Raw genomic sequence first — 24,746 nt, forward strand, 5'->3', positions numbered from 1 at the left:
TGAAGAGTAATTATTCTCGATCTGCCACAATTGTCACACAAGGTTTAAGTTAAGGTAGTAGTCACATGAGTATAAAATAGAGACCTACAATTGCTCTACAAAAGTTGTTGATTTGCTGTTATCAAAACTTGGAAGCTTTTCTGATACTAATTAAGAAAGACCAGATGGAGCTAAACCACATGAAAAGAAACAGCAGTTCAAATATAAAGTTCAAATATACAATACAGCTCAGACATTAAAAATACTGTGCACTTCAGTATTTAAACAAGATTTGAAATGCAATTGTAATCGTGCAAAGACACAAAGTATTTCACAACAAGGAGTGGTCAAAAACCACATCAATCAGTTTTATTCAGATTCCTAATCTTTATAAAATCCCAATGTGAAGGTGATACTTAGGACACTTGTTTGACTTTGAAATAAGACTGGTGATACTTGGCTAAATTAAAGTTACTTACTGTTCCTTCAAGAAGTCTGCTACCCGTTTAAAGTCTGCTATGCAGTACTCTCTTTTCATGTCCATAAGAACGCTGTCTGATCCAGTCTGAACTGGCACATGAAGGAAGGAATAGACCCTTGGGTGAAGGAGGATTTTTGCCATTTCCTGCAGAAGAAAAAATGCCATCAGTGAACTCCACCTGTGGTACATGAGTTAAATCTTTTCTCTGAAATTCACAAGATACCAAACAAATCATGGGTCTTTTAAAAATCTTTCACCCTTAATACTGCCGAAAGAAAGGAGAATCAAAATGACATTCAATAACTATCAGCGTAAAATTTCAGATTACATGGGATTGTCATTAATAAAGTCATGATTAATTGTTATGTTTATCACAGGCAAAACAGGCAACTCGTTGACAGTCTCTCAGGGTCGACAATGACTTGCTTCCACTCTGGGGAGGTGTGTTCTGTCATGGCTGAATAGTCCAATGCTGGATCTCAGACTCTGCCACAGCTTTGGCAGGTGGTGTTTGATGAGGAGCCTGGGTCGGAAGCACTGGATTTTGCGCTGTCTTTCCAGTCGTTCACCCTGTGACACTCGAGGTGAGTGGCACCATCGCGGATGCTTCTTCTCCAGGTTATGTGTTCCAAGGCAAGCAATTTCTATGTGTCGATGGGGATTATTCGTTATTTAGGGAAGTTTTCAGAGTGTCCTTGTAGCGTTTCCTCTGTACTCCCAGTGATCCCTTGCCATTGCGGAGCTTGGAGCAGAGTATTTATTTTGGGAGTCTTGTGTCGGACATGCGGATAATGTGGCCTATCCATTGCATCTGGTCAAGCGTGACCAGTGCCGCGATACTGAGAAGGGCCTGTGAGAGGACACTCATTTTGGTACGCCCGTCCTGCCAGTGGATTTGCAGGATTTTGCAGAGCAACATTGGTGATATCGCTCCAGGAATTTGAAGTGTCTGCTATACATTGCCCATGTTTCTCATGCATACAGGTGGGTGGGTGAGAAAATAAGCAAACAACATACATTTAAACACAGCAATTTCCTCGCCAACATTATTCCGAAGGTCATTACAACTCTTTTCGAACGTGAGGTACTCATTATCTAACCTAAATCAGTGCTCCTCAAAATAAACCTATGGTTTCAAATACTGTCAATGGTACTTTCTACTTTTTCTTCCTCGTGTAAAAGGGTCAGTATCTTTTTTGCCCTCCTCAGCGGTCAGGGTGCCAAAGCTCCTTCATCTCATGCACAAATCACCTTTAAATATTTCAATGTTTTCTTCTGAGATCATTTGATTAGCCTTCTTTAACCTTCGAAGCTGCATTTTGCATCAAAATAAACCACACAAAATATGTGTCCCTTTTTTCTCCGAAGTGATTTGATACTTGGAAGCAAGGTGCTTGCATCACACAATGTGAATCTTTTGCAATCATCACCACTTGCCTTTGAAATTTTTGTGAAATGTTTCAAAAGCCAAGTTCTTAGAGAATACGAGAAACCCTATAAAAGAAATAATTCTACTGCATACCAAATCAAAGTCCATAGCTTTCACATTATTATGCCGAGTTATGAAGGTTACTTAAAGCTACCATGAATATTATTTGTGTTTCAAATTATTTTTGTGACCATGGGAAAGTGGGAAGGGTGAATAGTTTCATACACAGAGGAAAGCATATTTAAAGAATGAGGAACAGTCTGCTCCAATTAATCTACATTTAACCTTCATTTGTTCGCCTCTAATGAAAAAAATGAAAATCGCTTATTGTCACGAGTAGGCTTCAATGAAGTTACTGTGAAAAGTCCCTAGTCGCCACATTCCGGCACCTGTCTGGGGAGGCTGGTACGGGATATGTGGTATATGTGGCTTATTGGGATACAACGCATCCGAATCATAAGGTTGTGGGTTCAAATCCTATTCCGGAGACTAGGAACAAAATCTAGGCTGAGACTCCAGGGCAGTACTAAGAATGTGCTGCACTGTCCGAAGTGCCATCTTTTAATGAGATACTATACAGAGCACTCATTTTCCCACTTGTGTGGTCATAGAATGCAACAGAGTCTACCCTTCAAGAATCGGCTGAAAAGGTTTTGGAATCTCCTCCGGTCTTGAAAAGTGCTAAAAAAGTGTAAAGCTTGATTTGTTTCTCTACTTTGGCAGCATATCACCCAGGCTAGCACCCCAATGGATGGGACAAAAAGCTTGCTTTGGAACTCATGCTAGCACATCCTTGATGATATCACCAGCTCCCAAAGCTGTGCCCACTACAAATCTATGTCTAAGCCTCGCTGATCAGGTTTACATCTGTCACAGCACTGAAACATCCTGGGCGGGATACTCCGATCCTCCGCGCCAAAATCGCGATCGGCGCGGGGGCAGAGAATGGGCGTCAAACCCGAAATCCGGTCCAATGCCACTCCCGCGATTCTCCGGAGAATCATCGCGAATCGAGCGCACAGGGTCCACACGGCGCGGGTCGGGGGCCAGTGACAGAGGCCCCCACGGCGATTCTCCAACATAAACTGGCCGAGTTCCCAACGCCGTGGTTCTAACCACGTTTTGCCTGTCGGGAACGGCCAGTGGCAGCTGCCACTGTTCATTTAGATCAGGGCTGATTTGTGCCTGAATGTCATCTACCCACCTTGGTCTGCATCCCTCAATCCTCTCATAGACTTGAATCCCTACAGTGCAGAAGAAGGCCATTCAGCCCATGAAGTCTGATCTGACCATCCAAAAGAGCACCTTACCTAGGGCCCATCTCCTGCCCTATCCCCGTAACCCCACCTAACTTTTGGGCACTTGGGGACAATTTAGCATGGGCAATCCACCTAGCCTGCACATCTTTGGACTGTGGGAGGAAACTGGAGCACCCGGAGGAAACCCACGCAGACATGGGGTGAATGTACAAACTCCACACAGTCACCCGGCATCAGAATCAAACCCGGGTCCCTAGTGCTGTGTGGCAGCTGTGCTTACCAGTGTGCCACCCAATGATCAATGTAAATTTTGAAAATTTCAATTGAACTTGCTCCAACAGCTAATTTGGGGAAAGAATTCCAGATTTTTCCCTGAAAAGTCTAATTCTAATTTTAAGGTTAGGGCCATGTGTTTTTCTCCATCTACCATACTGCTCAAGTAAAGTGAGGGTTGTAATGTATTCTGCAGTATCAATAATGATCATTATGTCCAAATTAAATGGCAGTATTATTATCATGAACAAGCTCAAGAGTTTTGTTTTGTAGTGTTTTGTTGTTAATTTTTGTACTAGGCAGAAATTCCAGCCTTGTAGATTATTCTGTCGCCAACATTCTCGCACATGCTTGAGTTTCTGTAATGGCTTGAATTGTTTCTATAAACAGATTTGCTGACATTCTGGACCAACTATTAGCTCTGGCTGAAATTCTGAAATGCAATTGAACAGACACTGCTGACTGTGCTATCTGACTGGTGGAAAGGACACTGTGGCACCACATTCACACAGCCCAAGATTTTTTTTATTGTACAGGTTCATCTCAAATCTTCTGTCAATTGCAACATCTGCTGGTTCAGATAACATTCAGTGATTTGTGGGTGATTTCTTCAGGCAACATAAAAATGAAAGCAGTGATATAATATTAGAAGAAGCTCTGTAGGATTGTTAGCAGTTATTTCAGGTGTTGCCACATCATTTCTTGTTGTAAGTACTGCCTCTCTGTAGCCTGTAAATTGCAGTAAGTTTAATCATCAATAATACAGCTAATTTACTCGAGCCAATATATCAAAAAGCAAAAAAACATTACATACTGGACCAATAAACAAGAAACAAGTCTCAGATTTATAATTTTAAAAAATGACTTACTTATCAATAAATAACAATACTTCAAGCAGTGAAAATATTTTTTTTTGTCCCCAAAACTCATGTTTGCAATTATTATGAAGTATTGTGCTTTATTCCAGCTTCTATTAGGGAATTAAATATTTGTGAATGACTCAAGTATTTCATTTATTTTACTAATTCTACTCTTCTTCCCTAAAACTGTTATTCTCCATTATTTCTTTGGCAGCTGATGGAATTAAATTCAATTAATGTTGAATTGAAAAGCTAGTCTCAGTAAAAGTGACCATGAAAGCATTGTCGAAGGTTGTGGAAAAAAAAACAACCCAATCTGGTCCTTTAGGGAAGGAAATCCACCGTCCTTTCCTGGTCTGGCCTACATGTGACCCCAGTCCAACAGCAACGTGTTTCACTATTCACAGCGCTCTGAAATGGGTGTGGCAAGTTACTTGGTTCAAGGGCAATTAGGGATGGGGAACAAATGCTGGCCTTCGCCAGCTATGCCCACATCTCATGGAAGAATAAAGTTTAAAAACTAAACATTTTTTGAGAAGATACTTTTTTCTCCCCACAATAATGCTTCACTATTGAGGTTTTCCTCCCCGATTGTAAAGACTCCAGTGTTCAGCACATCAACTATTCATTTGCTAAGTTCCAGATCTGAAGCAGTGATTCAGCCGCAAATTTTTAAGTTTAGTGTCAAACTGAATTATAAACATGCCACCCTGTTCCAGTGCAATCATTAATAACTTCCTGCACCAAAAAGGTCATATCAACTGAAACAAATAAACTCAAATATTTTGTAATGATGCAACCTGCACAAGTACACTTTTCAAGTTTGTTGCTTTTTCTTACTTGGTCCTGAGACATAGGTTGGCACAGTGCACCCTGGATATATTAGTTCCACAGTGAGAGGGTTCCAAAATATGAATGCCTATCCTATACAGAATGTCAACAGATCAAAAATTCCCCAGAACCCAAAGCTTAATTGAAGTTTGTATTCTGGGACTGAAGTAAAACTCAACTTCCTGGTTTCAGAGAAAAGGGCAGATCTGTGCAGGGAAAACATCGCGGAAGGCATTTATAACATTAGATAACTAATTTTATTGGCCAATATTCTTTCTGGAATTATGCAATTTTTGTTATTTCATTAATATTAATTCATGATTGTACATACTTGACCTGAGAAAGTAAATCATTCAAAAGTATAAAAAAAACCATATTTGACCAATTTGGTGATTGCTAGTTCCTGATAATGCTGAAAATGCTTGTGATGGTTTGATTGGCTGTTTATGTTGTTTGCTAACTTATGACTGGCAGGTTTTTGTATATGTCCAAATCAGAATGTTTAACTTGACTGATAATGGTAATTTGCAGCTAAGTATAATGAATGTTTTGCAAGTGGGGCTTATTAGTGATAAAAAAAATTAGATACGCATGCTCGTCAAAAGACTTCAAATTATGCAGGTAGATGGGTAATCGTGTAATTTCCTGACAAAAAAGCTTTATCTACTGAATAATTTGAAAATGAAATGAAAATCGCTTATTGTCACGAGTAGGCTTCAATGAAGTTACTGTGAAAAGCCCCTAGTCGCCACATTCCAGCACCTGTCCAGGGAGGCTGGTATGGGAATTTTTTTTAGAAAGAAGAACATAAGAAGAATATTAGAATAATTTTAACAACTGCAAGTATTTTCTGAAGAAAGCCAAAACAACTTTATAAAACTTGGGGGTGAATTTTAAGATCTCCCATCAGCATGTTTGCAGGCAGTGTTTATGCCCATAAAATCCCAGAAGGGGCCACCCCTCTATTTTTCTGCCTGCCCTCGGCCAATTAGAAATTTTACACAGGGCCTTGGGCCAATTATTTGCCACTTATGCTCAATTTTGAGGCTGGCAGGAGTTCAGAGGTAGTAGTGAGAGAAGGCTGACAAGGGGCACCTCCATCAAGGGCCCCACTTCCCCAGCCTCTCCATCAAGATGACCGACCCCAGGCCTCCACTCCTGCCATGAGACAACTTCCCCTCGAAAAAACCCCGCAACCCCCCCCCCCCCCCCCCCCCCCCCCCCCCCCCCCCCCCCCCCCCCCCCCTAAACAAAATCTGGAGACCGCTTGTAGTTCCCGCCCTGGCTATTGCTGCCATTCACACTGCAGCGGTGTTATATTTCTTTGTTGCCGCAAAGAGAGAAAAGGTATGGAGGTGCCCACACTATGGATTCTTGTAAAACACGATGAGACGTTTATTAACGGTGGTTGCTCATAATATCAAAATGGTTAACTTTCCAAGGCCTGCGCAAATACTCTGCTGACGTCACTACACATCATGCAATAACCAGCAGGAATGCATTCTCTGATATATTCCCTTTACTTCATTACAATGATTAACATCTATACATCAGATCCTCTTAGGTATTATTTCTATACATATATACAATTCAATCAGACAGTCTCTGTGGTGGACGTCTATTCTTTTATGGTAGAATTCGGTATTCTTGAATTTGGCTACTTGTGGTTTTGGAAGTGTCTTCATTCCTTTCTGTAGATGGCATTTCTCGAGTAGTCATTTCAGTATCTGTCACTATTGAAGTTGAAAAGTCCTCAGAAATGGAATCTTAACTCACCATCGTCTCTGTTCTTTGTTCCAAAGTATTGCTCTCTGGATTTTTCAAGGGTAGAACCTGTTGAGAAGTGTCTGCAAACTCACTTCATGCAGCAAGTAACTCATCAGTGTTGACATCGGCAAACTCTTTCATCATCTGTCTGTACGTTGCATGATACTGGGCCGGTCTTCGCTAAAATCATAGCTGGTACCCATTTCACGTTGGTGGTGTAACTCCTAGCTAACACTCTCTCTCCCTAGTTGAATACTCGCTTTTTTAGAGGTTTTTTCCCACTTAGCAATTTGTTCTTGTTATTGTCGTTTGACAATCTCTGGAGCATCAGGTGGAGTTAACAAATCAAACTGTGTTCAGAGTTTTCTCTTGAACAGCAGCATTGCCGTTTGCACGGTAGCACGTACAGTGTTCCGATAAGAGAGTAGGAATTTGTTTGCTCTTCTTGATAAGGTTCCCTGGTTCTTCGATACTTTGATAGAATGCTTTAACAATTGTTCAAAACATTCAGCCAATCTATTTGCTGCTGGATGATGTGAAGCTGACTTGATATGGTGTATACCATTCCCTTTCAAGTAGTCCTCAAACTCATTTGAAGTTAACGGCATACCATTATCACTGACAATCTGCTCTGGTCTTCCAAATCTTGTGAATATTTCATCTAGTTTCTCAATTATCTGCTCAGTCGTCGTCTACTTCAATATCGCAACTTTTGATCATTTTGAGTGTGCGTACACAATCACTAAGAACATGTGACCCAACAGTGGACCAGCATAATCAATGTCTATGCTCTGCCATGGCTACGTTGGCCATTCCCACAGATGTAATAGTTAGTTTTGCACAGGATTGGCATTGCCTAACTTTCTCTTCAATTTGACCATCTAATCCTGGCCATTAAAATTAACTGTATGCCAATTCCTTCATTCTCATCACACCAAGATGTCCCTCATGCAGTTGGTCAAGGACTACTATGCAAACACGGAGGAATAATCACACAGATTCCCACAATAGAATTACATTCTGTATTGGGTACAAAATAGTTTTAAACCTCTACAAATTCTCACTGAGCCATCGTGTTTTAATACAGGAATGATTAGTGTTGCCCAATCACGTGTCACCACAGATTCAATGACTCCTATTCAAATTAATCTGTCTAGTTCTTCTTCAAGATTAGGCCTGATGGTGTATGGTACGGTTCAAGAATTGACACACTTGGGTGTGCTCCCTGGCTTGATTTGTAGGTGTACCTCTACTCCAGTCATAGAGCCGAGTGAATCTTTGAACACCTTCCAGTACTTCTTCAGAAAACGTTGCAAGTTGCTCTTTGAATTCACTAATCGATTGATTGTTTCCCAGTTAAATCTTACGCTCTTCCAAATAGAACAGGAACATTTCTACGGACCACATGAAGAGGCAACTTTGCCATCTGTCCATTTGTTTATATTTTCAGCATAATGCATCCGTTTCATGGTACAATCTCTTCAGTGTACATCCTCAAGATCATATCTGACTGTTTTAAAGGCAGCTTTTGATGATAAATAGTCTCAGGTTTTCACGATACTGCTGCGCCTATATCCACTTCTATTTAAATTTCACGTTTTGGATGTGCTCAAAATCGCCCTGCATTGACAAACCACCTAACTTTACCTCTTGCTGTGGCTGAATTTTGCTATTCTTTTGAGTGTCCTTGATTTTCACCCACTCATTTATAGAACACAAGATTATTTGACTGTGTTTTCCTTCCTGCATTTTCTTGGTGTAGGAGAAGTCTTTTGAGCCCAACGTGCCTTGGCAATGTGGCCCTTCTTGCTACAATTCTTGCAGGTGTTAGTTTTACTCCGGTATTCCCCCGCTGAGTGTCTAACCGGTGGTGACATGGTTTCAACCTTGTTCCTGGAGGTATCCATTTTGTGTTTCTTTGCTCTCTATCTGTGAAGCTTCTCTCGTTGCTAGCTCCATAGATGTGGCAACTTCCACAGCAGCTTTTAGATTCAAATCATTTACAGTAAGCTTCCTTTGAATAGCTTCACTGCAGAGTCCACAAACCAGAATGTCATGAAGAATATCAAGTGTTAAACCAAATTCGCAAAGTTTAGACAATCGTTTCAAGCACCCATGAACTGCCTTCTTCCTGACTACGGTGGTGCAACCAAAATGTTTCTGCAATCAGCAATGGTTTAGGTGTGAAATGTCCCTCTAAGATTTTCATTAATTCAATATCGGACTTATCTCCTGGTTTTGCTGGGTGAACAAGATTCTGTAGCAGCATAAACATTTTACACTCTATTGAGCTGAGAAATGTTGTGACCTTCAGGTTCGCCTGCGTCTGTTTTGCTATTAGAAAAAATTGGAATCTTTCCTCGTTTGACTTCCATGTATCATAATCCTCATCAAACGCATCCATGGCACCCACTTTTCAGGTCAGTTTTGGATCTCAGCTCCTTGGGGTCTGCACTTCCTCTCTTCTGATTTTAAATGTAAAGTATGGCACAAGCGATCTTTTTGTGCAAGCAACCAGCAACTATTTTCCATCTTGCCTGACTGTCATTCGATTTTTGCCCGAATAGAGCCTGTGCAGAGTCTGCAGACTTTGAAATCTCCATTTCCTGCAGTCAGTGTAGCTTTGCCACTGGCATGGTCCCTGCAGCCCAGACTGCACTCACCTCAATGCAAGAAAGTCTTCCCTGACTGTCGGTCTCCTTATTCACAGTTTCCGTAGAAAAATTTGTTAAACCGCCACATCGGCGGGAGCATTTTCCTTGACATCTGCATGTGTGTCCGTCCCAACAATCTTCCGTTGCTCAAGATGCCATCTCACTGTTAGTTGATTAAATCTTTTTTTTCAGCGATTTATCTGCATCAATCCCCATTGCCAGTTTTCTGCCCCAATTCCTCGTCGGCAGTTTTCTTTTCTGTTATAGTTCTTTATTGCCACAATGAGAAAAGGTACGAGGTGGTCACACCCTGGATGCTTGTAAAACATGATGAGAAGTTTAAGGGTGCTTTTCATACAATAAAGATAGTGTGCTGCCCAAATCCCGCGCAAACACTCTGCTGATGCCACTACACATTACGTGATGCATAACAAGCAGGAATATACTCTCTGATACATAACAGGGGACCACAGAACAGTCGGAGCTTTAAATGGCTGTGAGATTTCTGTGATCAGCAGGTATATATTCCCTTGTTATGGGTCAGGGTTTAGAGAATCCCAAAGTGTATCATGGAGTTCACCTGACCCACAACTTTTAATAGATTGTGGTATGGGGAACACACGGCTCACTCTACAGGTATGGTACAGCAAACATGGGCCAGTGGTTTTTTAAAACAAAACAATGTTTATTCTATGAACTCAAGTTAACCTTTTTTTAAAACAAAGTGAATATCTTAGCAACCATTAATTCAAATACAACCCCCAAAGAATACAACACTAAATAACCTGTATGCTGTTCTTTTATCAAAAAGACTTAACAAACCTTCAAACAGGAGCACATTAGGGTTTACATTCAAGACTGAAAACATTTATAATTCTTCTGAATTCACCAAATGATCAAGAGATAGTCCTTCATGGTGGAGATCACAGCAGTGCAGCACACTTTTAACGTCAGATTCACTGAAAAACAGACACACCCAAGCTCTTTCTCAAACTGAAACTAAAAAGCAGGAGTGGATCTCAGTTCCACCCATACTCTGACATCACTGCAGTAACATGAGCAGCTCCATTTCTTAAAGGTACATTTCTTAAACACCCATTTCTTAAAGGGTACTCTCACATGACACCCTGCTGACTCTTCAGGTGACGAGGTGGGAAACCCCGTATCTGAAAAATCCCAGCCACAGATAATTTGTCAGGCCTTACTTGGAGCTCATTGCCAACTGACCGTAAACTGAAATAAAACAGAAAACGCTGGAAATACTCAGATCAGATATCATCTGTAGAGAGAGACACATGAAAGTCATAGATCACAAAATTTACAGTGCAGAAGGAAACCATTCAGCCCATCAGGTCTACACCAGCCCTTGAAAGAGCACCCAACTTAAGCCCACACCGCAACCCTCTCCCCGTAACCCAGCAACCCCACCTAACCTTTGAACACTACGGGCAATTTAGTGTGGCAAATCCACCTATCCTGCACATCTTTAGACTGAGGGGGGAAACCGGAACACCTGGAGGAAATCCACGCAGAAACAGGGAGAACGTGCAGACTCCGCACAGACAGTGACCCAAGCCAGGAATCAAACCCGGGACCCTGGTGCTGTGAAGGAGCAGTGTTAACCACTGTGGTGGTATGCTTATCCTGCAGCATTTTGTTTTTATTTCAGATTTCAAGCATCCACAGTATTTTACTTTAGTGTTGGCATTAAACTAATCCTTTTTGGGTTGTCATCTGTTCTGATCAGTTCTTAAAATCTTAGGAAGGGGAATTTTGGTGATCCTACTAATTAAAATTCAGCTCAGTAGTCTAACAAGAACAAAAACCCAGCTCTGCTGATGTGATAAATCAGATCTGTTCTAACTGTGAAACAATACTGTTGTGCCACAAGATATTTCTGCTTTAATTAAGTGAAGTTCATCGCAATTGTAAGGATCTATGTCCACCTTTCACAAGAGCTGAATGTCTGCAATGAGAACAGCCTGCAACCAGATTCCTGAGGGAGAATGAACAGTGACCTCTAACTTACTGATAAATGTTATCAAGATTCTCAAACAGTAATTCATTTATTAAATAAAGTCCATCCTTCATTTTTAAAAAGCAAACTCCAATACGGTACTCAAAGCGGAAGCATATGGAAGTAAAAAGTAATTAGTTATCTCCCCCATTAAAGAAGGAATGAATGATGTGCCCTGAAAAACTCAAAGGAATACAACGTACAGCCTGATACATTTAAATAAACAATGTTTAGTTTTAGAGTCAAGGAGAAATAATTTCACATGATTTAATGGGTCTGCATAATCCTTCAGTTAGTGACTCTACCACTAGTGAGCATGTATCAATAATGTTGGATATTAAATGTGTGCGCATCAACACCCTATTTGATTATGGATGGCATCCGTAAGAGTACATAAGCTCTTTCCAACAGGGGTAACAAGGTATCAGCCCAGCGTCCCTGGCTGACTTACCTCACCTTAGCTGAGGGGAACTTAGGCCAATGACAACATCTCAAATGCTGATCTAGCTAAGATCATTACTATCATTTGCCAAGACTTTGTTTCTCTTCCCCCCTCTTCATGGCTACATAGAATAAAAATCTTTCTTTTTTGAAATCCTTTCCACTGGCCCCTTTCCACTCGCCCCAAGTTATTTACATATGGCTTAAGATTCTCTATATTGTCCTGAAGCTTCATAGAGTTGGAGGAACTACTATTGATTTAGGATCTCCCCCTAGTCAAATTGTCTTAGCAGAACTGTAACACAACAGGTGGAAGGTTGCTTGGTTATGCCCTATACAAAACACAGAATAAATCTAACTCAAATATTTCTACTATTGGCCTCCTCCTCCCAATCATCAGTAAAATGATGGGAGAAATAATGAATAATTTCATCAAGTGTCACTACTCACAAGTAACTTGCTCATTGACATCTAACACTGGGTCAGCTGCACCACTGCAGTCTCCCACAAACTACGGCAGCGAGTGTTTGACAACAAAGACTTATGTAAATCAACAAATGCCCGAGTTTCCAGAACAACTGTTGTTACCACACTTCTGTACTACAGTGAGACCAGGGCTGTGTATCACCGACACCATGAAAGCGAGAGAAATTGCATCAGTAATGCCTCCTCCACATCCTCTGGATTTAATGGGAGGACTATTAACAAATGCTTGAGTCCTTCTTGAAGCAGCTCCACAAGTAATCAGGCAAAACTCTGAAAAATCAACTTCAATGGGCTGTTCACTTTGTTCGGGTAGCCAAAAAGTACCTCCCCTGTCAAATCCTGTTTTCTCAACTTTCAAATTGCTAGTGTTTCGAGGAGGACAAAGAAAACATTTAATAGACACTGTAGTTCTCCTAGAAGCGCAACATTCATGTTAATGACAAAGAGGAGCTTGCTACTCATTGTTCAAAGTGGTGACTATTTGTCTACCAAGCTGCATCATACTTTGAACATCTTGATGATGAGGCAGAGTGGTGTCACAGAAGGAAAGGAAAGGAAGCAAATCCTGCACTTCAGCTCCCAATACCTCATTGGACGTCCTGCCCATGTGCTCAAAGATCTGTGGGTTTAGAATCAGCCTATTTAGTCACATGAAGTCCCATGGCAGAATTCTGCCACCCTGAATAGATGTCATCCTTGAATTTAAAAACAGCCAAGGATGTCCTTAATTCAGGCATGGGCAAGGAGTGAGCACCAGAGGAGAGGTGACAATAACTACCCTCGAGAAAGTAGCTTTAGACCAAGTATGCCACAAAAGACTCAGGCAGAAGTAATTTGAAAGATAATGAAGGTTAGAGGGAAAACTGTCCAGTCACTGGAGTCATATATGACACAAAGAAAGGCCTGTTGTTGTGAATGTCCCATGACATCATTGCAGTAGTTCCGTTGGAAAACGCCCTTAGTCCAACCATTCCATCCCACATCAAAGTCAGACTGCTCACTGATAATTTTAGTGTTCAACATTGACAAAACCTCTGACAATGAAACAGTCCCGTGGCCCCCTAAAATACTGACAAGTGGCAGATAACTTTGGGTCTGTTGCCGAGTAACAAAATTCTCGAACAACCTCCTAACCTTCATTGAAACCAACTGAATAGTTTCCCAGCATCAACGGCTGGGGTTCACCACTGACTAGAATCATAATTAGGTCAGCTAGATCTACACAGTGACAATAAGAGAAGTGGGGGGATGCTCTGCTTTGTGTAGGTCTAAGAACATAGAACATACAGTAAGAAGTCTTACAACACCAGGTTAAAGTCCAACAGGTTTGTTTCAGATACTAGCTGTTGGAGCACTGCTCCTTCCTCAGGTGATTCACCTGAGGAAGGAGCAGTGCTCCGAAAGCTAGTGTTTGAAACAAACCTGTTGGACTTTAACCTGGTGTTGTAAGACTTCTTACTGTGCTCACCCCAGTCCAACACCGGCATCTCCACATCATAGAACATACAGTGCAGACCTCAAAGCCTCGTTAATACTTACTCAGCTCAAGTCAAGAATGAGAATAGCATCTCACTCTTAACTCAGTATTTTTTTTTAGAAACTGTGGGGGGGAAATTATGTAGCCACGTGGGGTGACCACTGCCCAAACACAAAATGGAAGATTGCAAGGAATGCAGGGAAAATGGACAGGTTGTAAAAAGCAAGCAGCCTGCAGAGCGCTTGTATATTTGGACTGCTGCAGAAACCAGTTTTGGCTGTTGCAGAAACCAGACAGCAATATGAAAAGAAAACAGTTAACATATTAATGAGGCGATACCGGGCGATTCCCAGGCACAAAAGAAACAAGGTAACACTAATCGATACATTCAATGGAAGGCCAGACTTTTCGGCGCCAAAGAAGCCCAAAACAATAAGTCCCAAGAACCGCCCCAGTGATCGAGATACTGCCCCGTTATTGGGGAATTCAAATCAATCAATTGGGAAGAGACCCAATCGATTGCGAGAGTATAGAGGGTCCGCCCAGGTGGGCGCAAGACCCAGAGAGGAGTATAAGACAGAGACCGCGACCCCAGATCGCTCTCTCTGCCAGCCTCTCCTTGACCAGCCAGCCCTCCCAGCAGAACACCATTGCAGCAGAAGAACCGTGAGGAGGAGAGGTCTGGACAGAAGCCGCCAGCAAGTAAGTCACAACGCACGCTACGGGAATAGACACTCCTGACCCCGTTAGACCATAACTACTGGAAGCCTGCGGACCCAGGACAAAGCTAGAAGCCGTTGTTTCCTGATCCGGCAGTCCCCTTGTCCAGATAAGTATTTGGCCTATTAGTGGTAGGATTAGCCTAGTCTTATTGTTTTATATGCATGGTTAGTAGATTACTGTAATATAATAAACGTGTCTTGTTTGGACTTACTAATTGGTGTATGGATTTATTGCTTTGAACTGGACCTTGAAACTTGTGGCGGTATCTTAACGATACCTGGCGACTTCAAAGCTAAGTAATGAAACAGAGCCAAATTGAGTGTTAAGCACACTCACCAAGAACGAGCAACAGTTACCTAACAGTAATCTGCCAGTGTACTTTTAACACAAGAATAAAACATTTATTGAACAAGAAAAATTAACTATACATTACACTAGACGAAAAGATTGTAACCATTTCAATACAAACACCAGTAAATGAGTCAAATCACACTATTTCTTCACTGATACATTCAAATTCATAAGGATAACCGGTCTCACTGAAACTCTGTCTTTGTCACGAAGGCTTCTAACCTTCACACTCAAAAAACTTGACTTGGGGCAGCACGGTGGTGCAGTGAGTAGCACTGCTGCCTCACGGCGCCAAGGTCCCAGGTTCGATCCCGGCTCTGGGTCACTGTCTGCGTGGAACAAAGAACAAAGAGAACAAAGAAAATTACAGCACAGGAACAGGCCCTTCGGCCCTCCCAGCCTGCACCGATCCAGATCCTTTATCTAAAACTTGTCTCTATAAAGAACAAAGAAAATTACGGGGAGTTTTCACATTTTCCCCGTGTTTGTGTGGGTTTCGCCCCCCAACCCAAAAGATGTGCAGGCTATGTCGATTGACCACGCTAAATTGCCCCCTAATCGGAAAAATGAATTGGGTACTCTGAATTTTTTTTTTATTAAAAGAACTCGACTTGGGATTCCCACCCAAACATTATTTCCACTCGAACAAATTCACCAAGGATCTACCTTCGGGATTTTAATCTCTCCTTCTAATGTTTATTTCCCCATAATCTTCCCTTCCACTCACACCTCACCTTTCCAGCACGCATTCAGATATTCGGCCATGCCGGGTAGAACATCACCGTTGAAAGACATTGGAGGCACCAACCGTTGGCTAGTTCCGCTGATCTTATGGCTTCTCTCAAGCCCACTTTGCTTTAAGTTTGTTCCCCCCAGCTTACTCTTGAACTCAGAATCAATTGCTCAGGTTGTTTCAGATTCCTGTGCTTGTCCCTTAACCGGGAGCTCTTTCTGCCCCACTCCCTGCTGCGGGACTTTCTTCTTGTTTTGGACCATTTCCCTGTCCCCTTCTCATGTCCTGTTTCTTGGGACATCTTCCCTGGAATGGTATTCTTCAGGTTACCTGACCTCCAATTTCTCACTGTGTCACTTTTCCTTCTTTTCTTCTGTGCAGGCTTGCAGGGCTGGTTTCTAACATAAAGAAACAGACTGCGCATGTGCTGCCATTCCATGGCTGGCAGAAGCGTAGAAACACCCCTGACAGAGGCCAGCTGGGAACTGGAGTTTCCAACTTCCAAACCCGCAATATAAGGCAAGTTTTTTCACCCTTTTCTGTTGGGGGTTCATCACATCTTCCCCTATGTTACTGTGGTGGAAAGTAGTGTAAATGATTTTGGCATCTTCCCAAGATCACTGAGAACAAAAGCAAGCAAGGTCTGATCACTAGCTCAATTGAACATTAAAAAACAGCCAAGTATGGAAAAAGTGATTTCTGATTAGTTTACAATAGCCACAAGAGTAATTACAGCCATGAGATGGAAAATAACTGACAGTTTAATTAAGCAGTAATATTCATGAAGCACAGAGAAGACACATTTGATAACTGTAGTCTCCTGTAGCCAATGGCAACAACTTGAATAAATACCCCAATTAGTTGTGAAGGCTAGATAAAATCCTCTATTGGTTGCACAGAATTCATAAAGGAGAGGAGACACAATTAATACTGGCCTTCTAAAAGACAACAATCCGGCACTGAAATGTAAATGATGCTCTGGGACGTAATTGTGCACAGCAGATGGTATTTCAAGTCACTGACAGGAGACCAGACACAAAACAGAAGAGACTGTCTAACGCTGTCTGTGTGTCTTGCTGCGCCATTGCAACTCTATATTTCTTTTGGCAAAGACAGCATTATTCTAACTATTGAAATAAACTGTTGTTATGATACTGAATGTAACAGGTTGCAATATAGTTCTTACCCTGGGACCCTCCCTTTTATGGATACCAACAGATTGTTTTGGTGGACATCGCAGCTCTCACAACAGAAGATCAATTTTCACTGCTGACTCACTGTCCTGGTTTATGTTCATGGTGCTGATCATTGTAAAGTATCACAGAATGGATACAGGAGGGGATTCAGCCCTCCTGAAGGTTCTGACTCTTTTCACTACTCTTACTTCCCCTGACCTTTCCACATAGCCCAACCTTTTTTTTCTTTCTCTTCAGGTGTTTTGCCAATTTTCTTCCGAAAGCTACGGCTGATTCTGCCTCTCAGACAGTGCATTCCAGATTCTAATCGTTGCCTAAAAAAAGTTTTTCCTCATGTCGCCTTTGCGTCTTTTGCTGACCATCTTAAATCTGTGTCCTCTGGTTTCAACACTTCCTCCAAAGGGAATTATTTCTCTCTGGCTACTGTCTAGACCCCTCTTTAATTTGAAATCTTCCACCAATTTGCCTCTCGGCTCTTTCGGTAAGGAGAACAACCCAGATTCTCCAATCGAGACAGAAAACTAAGTTCCTAATTTTTGGAACCATTCTCATTCATGAGAACTTTGCTGGCATACAATTCATAACTATACATTATATATGTTTATATGTATCGGAAAATAGGAACACAAGTAAGCCATTTAGCCCCTCGGGCCTTCAGCACCATTCAAGGAGATCATGACTCATCTGTGGATTTACTTCATCTATTAGTCTTTCCCCATATTCCTTAATATCATTCATTAATAAAGATTTATCAATCTCTGATTCTAAATTAATATTTCATCGGGCATCAATTACTGTTTATGGAAGAGAGCTCCGAACCTCTGCCACCCATTGCATCGAGAGATACTCTCCAATTCAGTCATTTTCAAACCCAGGGCCGCGACCTGCGGGTGGGTCGCTGGCAGATGTCGGGAGGGTCACAGCGTTCCCGATCGCAGGATGTAGTGCGTAACGGTTGAAACCAGCTCTTCAAAATACCGGTCACAACTGGTTTTCAGCATGCCAGCTGATTTTGTGCATGCGTGGCCTCTCAGCAGGGCGCAGGCCCAGAGCCCAGCGCTGACCCCGGAGCAGATTATTTTGTAAATTGATGCAGTCTCCCTGACTGGTGCGGCAGCAGAGAGCAGGTCACACCCCATATACTGACTTCACATGCCTTGGGCTGAAGAGAGATTCCCCCATGTTCTTAGCAGCAAGCAACCTACAAGACTGAAGAATTTAAAATTGAGTGTTTCGTAATAAGGAAGGGCGGTCCAGAGACACAAACAGGCCAGGATCTCACAACTAAATCTGCTGGAGAGCGCGGCTCAGGAGAATCCACAGCACAACAAAGCAGTGCTGTGAGCTCCAGGGCCTCTGGTGGACAGCCCATTAAGAAGCTGAAATCAGGAACAAAGCAGTATAAAGATTTACGGTCTAGATTTATTAATTGTGCCAATGTAAATCAGAATGCGAAGCCCGTGTGTGTAATATGCAGGGAAATACTGGCAAATGAAAGATTAAAACCCTCAAAACTTCAAAGGTATTTGAAGACTAAGCATGGCGAGTTTGAGGACAAACCTCTTGATTTTTTTCAATGGATGCAGTGAGCACTTAAATCGTCAGCTGAAGTCCTTTGCAGAAAAGTAACATTGAATGACACAACAATTGCTTTGTTAGTTAGGAATGAAATTAAATTGATAGCGGCAAGAAGTGATATAGGATTGGAAGGTGTAGATTCTGTGTGGGTAGAGTTGAGGAATCGCAAAAGCAAAAAGACCCTAAAGGGTGTTATGTCCAGGCCCCCAAGCAGTAATCAGGATGTGGGGCAGAAAATAAATCAGGAGATAAAAAAGGCATACAAGAACAATAATCATGGGGGAACTTCAATACGAGGGTGGTCTGGGAAAATCAGGTTGGTAGTGTATTTGTGTGTTAGATACAAAGTAAACTCAGCACAGAAAGTTATATCTGGTCATTGCAAGCGCATTTATCTTTTTCAAAAAAGGTACCATGCTTGGCTGATGGCAAGAAGGGCCCTCTCCACCACATCCTTCTTCCACACGCTGAGCCTCAGCATCACCACATGCTATCCTCAAGGTGGCTGCAATGAAGGAAGAGACTGTCACGTGAATGAGGTCCGGAAAGAGACGTGGTTGTTTCTGCCAAGGTTCATCCTGAGCTACTTAACAAACAACACACTGTTCTGTTCTTAAGGATGCACCCTGAGACAAACATCCAATACTGTTAGAGAACCATCAACTCAGCGAAGATGTTCTTTTACTACCTGAAACTTGTTGGTCATCTTCCAGTGCAAAGAGTTGTCAACAACTGAGTGATGCAGTATGACAGACATATTGTAAGGTCCGGGCTACACACCGAGAAACTCACTAAAGCTTGGGGCAGCCACCAAAAGGACTCAATGGAGAGCATCCATGGTCAAAGGCTTACCCTCCAGTACATTGAGGGCTTGAAGCCATGTAAAACCCACAGACTGAATGCACCAGGGAGCACTTGACATGAAACATAACTGTATTGTAAATATAACCTGTAATTGCAAGTGTAGTGAGAGACCTCATATACTCTATTGAATGAAACTGTTCTGTACTGCACTTTATGTAATGTCCAGTTTGAACCATTTAATTTACTTTATTTTTTTGAAAAAAACTGCATTACTACATTAAGATAATACACTACATTAAGTTGAGGAAGGAGAATTGATCCATCCACTTCTACAAAGTGATGAAACAGATCAAGCCCAACATTGGCATCTCTTCCAAGGCCAAGAGTATCATGAACTCATTAGTGAATGATATTTTCGAGCACATCATGGTGAGGCTTCCCGCCTGGCCCATTAGAACAGCTACATTTTCTAAACATTGGGGAAGGAGGAATGTGCTAGGGGTGAGTAGCAATAAGGGAACTGCGCCTTAAGAGAGGCAGCATAAATACAATGGAATGAAAGGCCTGCTTCTGTTCTGTAATAATTCCAGACTGACATCTGCATATATAATTGTCAGCAACCATCTGTGATAAAGCAGCCAGGAGGAGAAATTCTCGTCAGCTTCTTTTCCTGAATGCAAACCAACTGTACCCTTACAACTTTACAGCTACTTTACCACTACTTCTTCATCTGAGACCAGCTAAATCAACAGATGACATTTTAAAAAATGAATGACAGTGTCATCTCAGGTTGTCCTGTTGCTCTCAGCTACTGGATGTATCTTGAAGTAAAAGCCAGAATAGGGTCACAAAGTAGCCAAATATGGTGGGAGTTTTAGAATGATGACAGAAATGATTCAAAAGTTATGTCAACTTGCCTATTCTTGGTTCTGCCTTCATAATGGAAATTTCAGACAGTTAAATCTACATACAAACATCCAGAAACAACACGTAGGAAATGACCAGCCTGCCCACAAGTCACAATGCATTTAATGTCATGATTCCTAAAACTACTCACCCATCAGCTAATCTCCAGGGACAAAAAAAACACAAAACTAAATTTTAAAATCCTAAAGCTAATTTCAGCAGGGGCAGCAGGGTAGCATGGTGGTTAGCATAAATGCTTCACAGCTCCAGGGTCCCAGGTTCGATTCCCGACTGGGTCATTGTCTGTGTGGAGTCTGCACGTCCTCCCCCTGTGTGCGTGGGTTTCCTCCGGGTGCTCCGGTTTCCTCCCAGTCCAAAGATGTGCGGGTTAGGTGGATTGGCCATGCTAAATTGCCCGTAGTGTCCTAAAAAAAAGTAAGGTTAAGCGGGGGGGGGGTTATTGGGTTACAGGTATGGGGTGGATACGTGGGTTTGAGTGGGGTGATCATGGCTCGGCACAACATAGTCCACAAAAGATCAGCCATGATCTAATTGAATGGCGGAGCAGGCTCGAGGGGCCAGATGGCCTACTCCTGCTCCTAGTTCTTATGTTCTTATGTTCAACATAAGAAAAAAGCTTCCTCCAACTCCGAAGGGCAGCAAAATTAGTTCAGCAGGTCACAATATTATAAGCTATGAGTTCAACACAGCCAGGAATTGATCAAGCTCTCTTTAAAAGATATACAGCAAATCCACAATCACTACACAAGCCTTTCAGATGAGTTCCTTCTGCCCTCTCAGGTGGACATAAAAGATCTCATGGCACTATTTCAAAGAGGAGCTGGGGCATTGCCCAGTGTATTGGTCAATAATTATGTCTCAACCAGCATCATCAGAACAGAATATTGGCTGTTATTGTTATTTGTGTGAGCTTGCTATGCATAATGTAGCTTCCATTTTCTTGTGTTACAACCGTGACTACACTTAAATTGATTGGCTGAAAAGTGCTTTGGGACATTGAGGTACTGAAAGGCTCCTTATTTTGTATTACCTTTAAAGTAAGCATAATAGTTCTTAAAGCCTGTTGAACATATTGTGTACATTCCCTTGGCCACAGAAAAGTACTTTTCACTGTACTTCGGTACATGTGACAATAAATATCAATCAATCAATTAACTGAGTCTAAATGTGCAAAAAATGTTTGGAGTTAGGTCTATTAAAGTATCAGAATGTCCATTTTCGCTACCGGCACAATCCAAGATACAAGCAAACTTATGTTTTGAGGTCTCGTGGCATCACAGTGATTGTTGAAACACTTTCATTGAACAGTTCTCGAACAGTTTTGACATCAGGAATGAGGAGGTATTGGAGGTTTTGGCAGTCTCAAAAGTGAACTAATCCCCAGGTCCAGATGAGTTGTATCCCAGGCTACTGGGGAGCCAAGGGAAGAAAAATTATAGAGGCTCTGACCCAGATTTCTAATGCTTCTCTGGCCACAGGGGAGGTGCTAGAGGATTGGAGGACAGTTAATGTTATTCCACTTTTCAAGAAGGGTGGCAGAGATAAAGCAGGGAATTACAGACCTTTGAGTCTCACATCAGTGGTAGGGGAATTATTGAAGAATTTTATGAAGGAGAAATTTAATCTCCGCCTGGAGAGGCAATGTTTGATCAAGGATAGTCAGCATAAGGATAGTCAGCATGACTTTGTCAGAGGGAGGTCAGCCTAAAATATTTTACTGAATTTTTCGAGGTGGTGATCAGGTGTGTACATGAGGGTATAATTGCTATATAATTTTTAAAATTTTTGATTAATAGGAGTTATGTGGGGGGGGGGGGGCTGTAAAATGGGGATGAGAAACATATCAGCCATGATGGAATGGCGGTGCAGATTTGATGGGCCAAATGGCCTAATACTGCTCCTAAGTCTTATGGTCTTATGTAATTTATATGGATTTCAGCAAGGCCTTTGACAAGGTCCCACATGGGAGACTAATAAAAAAGGTAAAAGCACATGGGACCCAGAGTAACTTGGCAAGTTGGATCGAAAAGTGGCTTAGTGGTCAGAGACAATGGGTAGTGGTAGAAGGCCGTTTGATTGACTGGAGGCCTGTGCCCAGTGGCATACCACAGGGATCAGTACTCGGTCCCTTATTGTTCATGATATATATAAATGAGAATGTGGGGGGATGATAAGTGAATTTGCAGATGACATGAAGATTAGCAGAGTGGTTAATAGTGAGGAAAAGGTCTTGAGTTGCAGGAAGATATAGGCGGGTTGGTCAGATGGCCAGATCTGTGGCACATGGAATTTAATCCTGAAAATACAGAGGAGATTCACCAGGATGTTGGCTGGTTGGTACATCTGAGGTGTGAAGAGAGGCTGGATAGGCTTTTTTTTTCTTTAGAACAGAGAAGACTGAGGGCACCTGATTACGATGTATAGGATTACGAGAGGTATGGACAGGGTGGAGAGGGAACAGCTGTTCCTCTTAGCTGAAGGGTCACTAACAAGGGGGCATACTGTTAAGTTGAGGGGCAAGAGGTTGAGAGGGGACTTGAGGAATTTTTTCACCAAGGGGTGATGGAGACTGGAATGCACCGCCTGGGAGGGCAGTAGAAGCGGAAAGCCTCACAACCGTTAAATGGTCTGTGGATGAGCACTTGAAATGTCATAACATTCCAGACGACGGGCCAAGTGCTGGAAAGTGGGATTCAAGTAGATTTAGTGAAGTTTTGTCAGTTCAGACTCGATGGGCTTACGGGCCTTTTCGGCACTGTATTACTCTATCACAAACCTCCCCAAATCACGTGATCAGAGATTATATTACAAAAAAGTTCCCTACAGCAGTACTGTAACAGGAATCAGAATTTATGTCACTCACAAGTAATTTCCAATAGCTACGGTGTTATGTAGCCAAATTGCCTGTTTTAACATTTTCTGAATGTCTCAGCAGTCGATAAGAAAATGAAGCTTGCTTGGTCGGCTAACAATAATCTATTTTTCTCTCTTCTATTTGTTAACAACAATTCTACGGATTGACATGCTGATGCGCGCACACACATACACACCACTGCAGCACACATACTGAAAGAAAAGGATTGACACATGAAAAACCTCTCTTACAGCAGTAAGGGAACATCAGAACAAAGACTTAACTGAACTATCCCTGTGTGCAGAGTTCACTTGAATACATGGCAGATAGGATCTAAAAATCCCTTAACTATTCATAAGACCATAACTTAAATTCACCATTAAAATCCAGGTTAAAACCCTTTTCCACTTTTTTTGCCAGTGATTCACCATTTCCTGCTATATATTATTTATGTGTACATGCTGTAAGAATATATATGTGATCTAGCTACTGTCACACATGGCATTACTGTACAGCTGGTTAGAAGTAATATTCTTGGTTTGAGGAGATCTCCAACAAGAATGCTAGACATGGGCAATACAAATGGTTCTCCAAACTTGTATATATCAGGGTCTGTTCTCACTATAACTCACATGTCAATATCCCAACCTCAATAGTCTAGTCATGGATAAAACCTCACCTTTAAATACAACAAAAACATGGGCAGGAAAAAAAATCTTTGGCCATTCTTGCACAGAAATGGGGCAAGTACGTCCCATCAGAACATCACCCACCGCTCCATCTTGGAGCTTTCTTCACTGGCTGGATCAAAAAACCTCTCCCCGGTCCCTAACAATACTGTCGGTGAACTTACACTATAGCAACTGGGGTGGTTCAAGAGATGTTTTGCCAAATCCTTCTCAAAGGAAATTATGGATGGGCAAGGGAATTGCTGTGGGAAAATCAGATTTAAAAAGGAAAACAAATATGAAATGAAACCTTTTGGTCTAGAAATTCCTTGTGGTTTCAGCTAGCAGCCATCCCTCTGTGTTCCTGCAACCCTGAAGAAACAGTGAAGACACAGTTACCTTGGGTCTCTGCTATTTTGCGAGTTTCTGAACAGCCTGAAGAGATTGGTTCCTTCCATGACAAATGGAGGGCCAGAGACAGTTTAAACTAGGAGTTCCTGGTCTCAGCCATGGAAAGGGTCCTGGCTTTGCAGTGGTGGTCGGCATGTCGAATGAGAAAATGTGTACTGGCCTCCAAAAAGGGCCAGTCAGCTGCATAGTGGTGGCCCAGTCTTTTTGAGCCCTATTTTCTCCCCCCTCAAAATCTTGAGTTGCCTTTCTTAAATTTATAGGTTGAAGTGGTTGCAGCAGATAGCATGGGGGAGCAATCATTGTAGCATGGTTTTCTCCTTACGATTTTTTCTCTTTTACTTTTTCAAAAATAAATTTGGAGTACCCAATTCATTTTTTTCCGATTAAGGGGCAATTTAGCGTGGTCAATTCACCTACCCTGCACATCTTGGGGTTGTGGGGGCGAAGCCCACGCAAACACAGGGAGAATGTGCAAACTCCACACGGATAGTGACCCAGAGCTGGGATTGAACCTGGGACCTCGGCGCCGTGAGGCAGCAGTGCCACT

The 24,746-nt window shown here is 42.1% G+C and overlaps 1 protein-coding gene and 1 long non-coding RNA gene across 5 annotated transcripts in view; one reads left to right on the forward strand and one right to left on the reverse strand.

Moving 5' to 3' along the window:
• cdkal1 (CDK5 regulatory subunit associated protein 1-like 1) overlaps window positions 1-24,746 on the reverse strand; it is a 781,965-nt gene that overhangs the window by 339,275 nt on the left and 417,944 nt on the right. For all 4 annotated transcript variants that reach the window (XR_005460641.1, XM_038796964.1, XM_038796963.1 and 1 more), the window contains one exon: window positions 459-604. Coding sequence is in view for 3 of the 4 variants with exons in the window: in XM_038796964.1 (XP_038652892.1) it covers window positions 459-604 (146 nt within the window). In the remaining variant the exon portion in view is untranslated. The remainder of the gene's footprint in view (window positions 1-458; window positions 605-24,746) is intronic.
• On the forward strand, window positions 961-4,315 carry LOC119965938. The gene is made up of 2 exons (XR_005460642.1): window positions 961-1,044; window positions 3,812-4,315. It is a non-coding gene; the product is annotated as an uncharacterized LOC119965938 (long non-coding RNA).

The sequence above is a fragment of the Scyliorhinus canicula genome, chromosome 5 (assembly GCF_902713615.1).
Source record: "Scyliorhinus canicula chromosome 5, sScyCan1.1, whole genome shotgun sequence".
NCBI lineage: Eukaryota > Metazoa > Chordata > Chondrichthyes > Carcharhiniformes > Scyliorhinidae > Scyliorhinus > Scyliorhinus canicula.